The sequence below is a fragment of the Centruroides sculpturatus genome, unplaced genomic scaffold, assembly GCF_000671375.1.
Source record: "Centruroides sculpturatus isolate CEXI.00-Female unplaced genomic scaffold, Cexi_2.0 scaffold296, whole genome shotgun sequence".
In the NCBI taxonomy this organism is placed as follows: domain Eukaryota; kingdom Metazoa; phylum Arthropoda; class Arachnida; order Scorpiones; family Buthidae; genus Centruroides; species Centruroides sculpturatus.
The window spans coordinates 86,999-93,376 of NW_019384990.1; the positions used below are offsets into that span (position 1 = coordinate 86,999).

The 6,378-nt window shown below is 33.6% G+C and overlaps 1 protein-coding gene across 1 annotated transcript; it reads right to left on the reverse strand.

Annotated features, from left to right (window-relative positions):
• Nucleotides 1-3,379: 3,379 nt before the first annotated feature.
• On the reverse strand, nucleotides 3,380-5,183 carry LOC111632990. The gene is made up of 4 exons (XM_023377516.1): nucleotides 5,050-5,183; nucleotides 4,864-4,949; nucleotides 4,493-4,603; nucleotides 3,380-3,813 (listed from the first exon to the last, which is right to left on the reverse strand). Exons 1-4 carry the CDS (start codon nucleotides 5,090-5,092, stop codon nucleotides 3,475-3,477), a joined length of 579 nt encoding a protein of 192 aa, XP_023233284.1. The 5' UTR covers nucleotides 5,093-5,183; the 3' UTR covers nucleotides 3,380-3,474.
• Nucleotides 5,184-6,378: the final 1,195 nt, after the last annotated feature.

Below are 6,378 nucleotides of genomic sequence, written 5' to 3' on the forward strand. Positions count from 1 at the left end.
AAGTTCAATTTGGGTACCGGCATTATCCACCAATAATGTTTCACGTTTTCCTTATGGACGGACGCCCATTTCTCTGTACTTGCGTAATTGAACTAGTGGTCATTTTAGCTTTGAGTGGCAATTCTTGATTGTTTCCGAACGGATTAAAGCATGACGTCCCTTTACCGTTTGCTATCATCTCTTCACAGCAGCCACTGATTTCTACATCTCATAGCATGCAGCAGTCTGAGCTTACTCCTGAACAGACAAGCAGTCGACCACCTTTATTCCACTGCGCGTGTAGCCTTTCTCGATCACTGTCAGCATCGTCGATGCACAATTTATAAAATTCCATTAATGGATATATATGCGCACATAAAATCTATTATAATTGCTTCATTATTACAAAAATTATGGTGATTCCTTAATGAGTAGTTAATTTCCATCCAACATGTATATCTATATTTAATATCAACTTCTAACTTGAACAGCAATATAAGAAATTTGTAATATTGCAACCATAAAACGTACCATACCCATTTATGTATTTACTTCATCTAACAAGTAATGTCTTTACGTTATGACACTTATATTGCATAGACACAGAATAGATAAGAACTTGTGTGAAGTGTTACTCTTTGTAACTTCTTTTAGCTCGTGTTACGTGAGAAGGGCGTAACATAGAGTCTGTATTCAGTTCCTATAAGTATGCTGTCACAGTGGAAGCTCTTGACACCTTAAACTATTATACTGTAAGGTGTCAAGAGTGCTCATTCAACGCCGTAAAATACTGTGTATCAGAGTCAATCTGTATAAACATTAGAATACGGGCCAACGACACTGTAAGAAAATTAGGTATTCGGTTTTATTTATTACAGTATACAAATAGAAAAGCTGGATTAATAAATCACAGGCTTGTAAAAATTAAATTTTCATGTTTTATTATTGTACTACTATTAAAACATATATTTATAATTTATTTAAGATGTTTATCCTTGTATTCTTTCCCTGTCAAGTGTGTTTGTTTGTGCAAAATTGTCCCACTCCGATTATTTCAAATAATCAATGCTCTACTATGAAGAGAATTTTGTTATACAGTATTAGTATTTGCTATAACAAAGTTTACTGAGTAATATATTTAACAAAATGCATTATAAATTACATTATTTTTGGGTTAATTAATCAGTCCAAAATATTAGTGTTGAGGCTTAACCAAAGTCTGATTGGTTCCACAAAATTTTAAATTAAATTATCCTGAAATACAAAAGCAAAGTAGTTTATTGACAATTTAGGAGGAAAAGTGGGCTTTCTGTTGATTTTCACGGGGAAATCAACAGAAAACAAATAAGTATATAAAGCAAAACAAAGGATTTTTGATGTCAGGAGTGGGGTCAGTCCCTAATATACGGTGTCCGTCTAAAACAAGTTTGTCCGCCGAAGACGGGTTCCTTCCGAGGAGACAAATTTAGGCGATGCTAGAATATATTAGCGTAACCATGGAAGGAGAAAACCCTAGAGCAGTTTTAGGTAACATAGGAAGTTTCCTTCCGCTATTACCTGCGTTTTTTGGCGATGCGGCAGGACTTAAGAGTATCCGAATTTTTTCGACTCGCTGGGAGACATAGCTAAGCTAGCGGCATGGACAAAAGCACAAACGTTGGCGGTAGCCAAGTTGAAACTTACAAGTATAGCTCGGGAATTTGTCCGAAAGGACCAGCGGATCAAGCAAGTGGAAGATTTTGATGAGTTCAAGCGGATCCTGATAGAGCGATTCGAACAAGTGTCTTTCTCCATTCAATAAAATAGATTCTACGCTTGCGTACAGGATCCGGATGAGGATGTCCAAACGTACGTTGTGCGCTTACAAGCCCTTGCTGCTGAAATTGAAATTCCCTAAGAGGGAGCAGATGCATCAGAAACCGCAATGATCAAGCGCATACAAGCCAAAGAGTTAGATGAGCGGCTGAAAGCCCGGGTTTTAAACGGAATAGATATCCGGAACAGACAACGGGTCATGTCACGGGAGCCAGCGACGTTCGATGACGCTCTCAAAGTAGCCATAAGTGAAGAAACTATAGAGAGTCTGACTGCCTCCAGAAGCAAATGTGATTCGATTCATGCGTCAAGGCCCTAAACCGAACTTACTAAGGGTGCGAAATGAAGGAACACCTAACCTAAATCGAATGACTTTGAACTGGTGTTAAATTTCTGAACTGTCAACAGACTGAATCATCAACAAGGAAACTGTGACGGTAGGTTAACAACCTCAACAAATCGTCACCATTGTAAATCGCGTCTGTGGTGCGGATAGCGCATGTAACGCGTCAACCAGTTGCACTTGTTACTTAAAAAATTATTGTCGGGTCAAAACCCATGTTAAAGAGAGAGGGTATTCTAAATTTTAAAATTATACTCGAAAGTATAATTTTAATGAAAGCGGCGAATGGTGTGAAATCCGCGAATCTGACGCAGTTGTCGGAAGAAAAACTATAAACAACTCCGTTAGAAAAACCGCTCCTTGTGAGAATTAGATCGGGGGTCACCGTTTGTGATAACAATTAGATGGGAAAGTTGACACATAGGTGTCAAGAACGCACCGTTATTGTCAATATTTGACGATCATGTGACTCCTTTCCCACCACAATCGAATCAAAGCTCGAGCCCCGGAAGCTCAGGGCGATACTTGTCAATACAACGGACCTCCATACCACGGACTCGAACGGATGAAAGGAGAAGACATCGGTAGAAGACAGAACACGGCTTTGAATTTCCATACTCATCGCCATACTACGATTCCTACGAACTATTCAACGCATACCATTCGTTCCCTCGTAGAGGTATTTTTATTAGAGCATTGTGCACTCTCTCTCTCTCTCTTTTCAGTTTGGTCTGATGGGATGTGGCGGCAATCTGCCAAGGAAGGATACTTCCTGGAAAGATTTACACGGGAAGTTGGTACTATTTATGTGTTAAACATGTAAGTAAACCTGGAAATTTCCATGCTGTCAGGTGCAAACCCACCACCAGTGTTTAGTGCTTTATCCACTCAGGTATTACAAGCTTTAAGGAACTCATATCGCACTGATACTTGGATATATATTTAATAAACTGATTTAAATATTGGTAAAACTTAAATTTATTTTGAAATAAAGGAAAAGAATCGATAAGGATTCGGCTCTTTATTATAATTTCTAGAAATTCTATATGATTAATTTAATAAGGAGCCGTAATTTTAATTCTAAAATATCCATTTAAATCTTGTTTAAACGTATATTTAATACTGCTTTCTTTTATGTTTGTAAAACGAATATAAAATATGGAATGATCAATTTTAATATTAATTAATCATAAAAATATTCATCGAATATGTAATAATTATAGGAAACAACAACAAATTTCTATGCTTAATTCCAATTTTATTTTATAACAGTTTTAATAGGGATAAAAAAAAAATTCGTTTTGAACTTTATCCCTGTTACATTATTATGAATTATTTCAAACATAATAATCATAATAGCACCAATAGTTGAAACAGTCGTAGAAACATTCGTAGTAAGGGCAATAGTCGTAATAATAATAATAATCATAATAATAATAATAATAATCGCCGTAATAACAATCACATAAGTCATAACAAAAACTATATAATAAAGTTAACAAAAAAGAATCATCATATCGACTTGTTGTAGATAGCGATTTTTTAATGTAATTTGGATCACGTAATCCTTCCGATTTCGATTTATCTTGATGAAGTTCGTCTTCGAGTGGTGATTTCTCCTTTCTCTCCATAGCTTCCGGCATTATTTTCCCGATTTCTTTCTTCATCCCATTTATCTAATAAGTGTTTAAAGTTATACGGGGTGGTCCAATGAAAACGAAACGGCAGAAATATCGTGTTCGTCCAAGCAAATCGCTCGGACAGGTCGATTTTATTCTCAAGAGGGATATCTTCAGCAATAAAGTTTTTGCTATTCTGAATACAACAGACAAGAAAAAATTTTAAAAACTCATTTATTTCTTATTAACTAAACAAACATTTATTTCAAATAAAGTAACAAACATAAGAAAAAGTTAGCAAGTATCCAATAAATGTTCGAATTGAACACCACATCTCTGTCGATTCATTTCTTACTTAAGTAATAATTTTTCCGAATAAAGTATAAATTTTTTCCGAAATAAATGTTTCTTTGGTTAATAAAAAAATGAATGAGTTTTTAAAATTTTTTTGTTGTCTATTGTATTCAGAATAGCAAAAACTTTATTGCTGAAGATATCCCTCTTGAGAATAAAATCGACCTTTCCGAGCGATTTGCTTGGACGAACACGATAACTCTGCCGTTTCGTTTTCGTTGGACCACCCCGTATTTAAACAATTAATGATTTTAATGCACTCAAGAAAGAAGAATTTACACATTTTTCACTCACATATTCTATTTTCTCTTATCTTTTAGATCTTATAAGAGGAGAGAGTGTGGAAATTTACACTACATTTAAACGGGTAAATGATACTTACGCGTTTCTTTTCTTGAAGACGATTCATGAAAGCATTCTTCTTAATGTCAGGTTTTGCTCGTTTGCCCTCTTTCTTTAATTCCTCTTTTAAATTATCCAATATTTCTCTCTCCTGTTAATTTAGAATTTAATTATAAATTTCAATCTGTAAAGAACTTTTAATTGTATTTATTCCACTAATTTCGTTTAAATTTTGCTTATTTAACTTTAATTTTTAACTCTATTCTATAAAAATTTCGCTTCCGAAATTATAAATACAATTAAAACCCGTGTAAACCGGAATCGCGCATCATCAAATTGTTTCCATTTAGGCAGATTTCTTTTATCGTGTTCGTTTTAGACAGGTTTTACTGTATTTTAAAATACACTAACCTTCATTAAAGCTTCTATTCTGTTGTTAGTTCTTCTTCCTTTGACTTCCTCATCCTGAGGAGCCTTAACTTCTTCTGCACTAATCACTGAAATATAAATTTTAAGATATTATAAATTAATTGTAAATATAATTAATTATTTGGCGATATTCCTGATATAATTAAAGGTCTGTAATAATAAACGTACCACAGATAATTGCTGCCAAAAAGAATAGAAGAGCGAGCTTCATATTAAAATGCCTGCTAGATGAACGTAATTAAGTTAAAATGTTGAATTTCAACACTTTTTATACGCTGTAACATGTGTTTTATTATAAAACAGCCACTTGTTTTCCAATTCTGTCAGCATTTTGTGTTGATGACGTAAGCATTTATTACTTTTATATAAGTGATTAATTTAAAATTTTACTAAATTTTCCATTTTAATGACATTTAACGCATAAATTTACGCAAAACTTTTAAATTTTAAATGAATTACTTGTTATAATTGTATGAATTATATCCAAACTAATGGAGTGATGTACGATAAAGTGTACAGTATCGGAATTGGAAAATCAAGAGCCCCATAGAAAAATTATTTATAGAACCCCACAAAAACTATATTTTCATTAAAATAACCCACATTAATTAGAAATAAGAGGTGGGCGTGAATATGGATTACCACACTTAGCATTTAGATATAAAATATTAACCGGTTTAAATTACATTGAGGATATATACTGTGTATAAGATTGCTAAAATAAGGCAGCTTAACACGTGGCCGATCTGCCAGGTGGGTCACTTCCCAGAAGAATTTTCTATGGAAAACTGGCCCCCATTTAAATGATACGTGAAAAAATCCGGAAAACTCCACGTGGTAGCATGTTAGTCGGGTGCGAATTCGCGATTAATTAACTTTAAAAATATTCATTTTAATTTAATATTAAGTGCAACGCGATTTAATACTTTTATTATTATTGTTTTTTATATTAATTAACTTTGAAAATATTTTACGAATTTATAATAATTAAGAACAGTTTTGCATTTTAATCATAACTTTATTTTATAGCTGTTTTGAGAGGGTTATAAGGCCTCACTTTAGCCTTAACGATATCAATAATTACTAACATACAAAGTCATAATTTTCATACCAGTCACAATAATAGTATATGTAACAGTAGTCGTAACATGTAAGATTACTGTCATCCTCATTTATGAATCCATCGCCATTAACATCCTGTCTAGACTTGGAATCACGTCGAACTTCCCAGTTTTCCCATTTGTAATCATCTTCATAATGATCATCCCAATTGTAGTCATCCCCATAATGATCATCCCAATTGTAGTCATCCCAATCATCATCAACAGATTAATACAATTCATAAGTATACTTCTAGGTATCAACACAAGAACCATAGCCATGAATATCAGTGCAAGTTAATTCTCTATTTTAAAGGGAAATTGTATTGTACTGTATTTTGTTATATAATACGGATTGTTTATGCCCATTCTTTTAGATTCGGACATATCTTGACGG

What these genes read in the sequence shown, in the direction of transcription:
- LOC111632990 (XM_023377516.1), bottom strand. Translation starts at nt 5,092, where the DNA reads ATGAAGCTCGCTCTTCTATTCTTTTTGGCAGCAATTATCTGTG. An exon ending in GAATAGAAGCTTTAATGAAG is followed by an intron (nt 4,604 to 4,863) that starts GTTAGTGTATTT and finishes CTAAATTAACAG; the next exon opens with GAGAGAGAAATATTGGATAA. An exon ending in GTCTTCAAGAAAAGAAACGC is followed by an intron (nt 3,814 to 4,492) that starts GTAAGTATCATT and finishes AACACTTATTAG; the next exon opens with ATAAATGGGATGAAGAAAGA.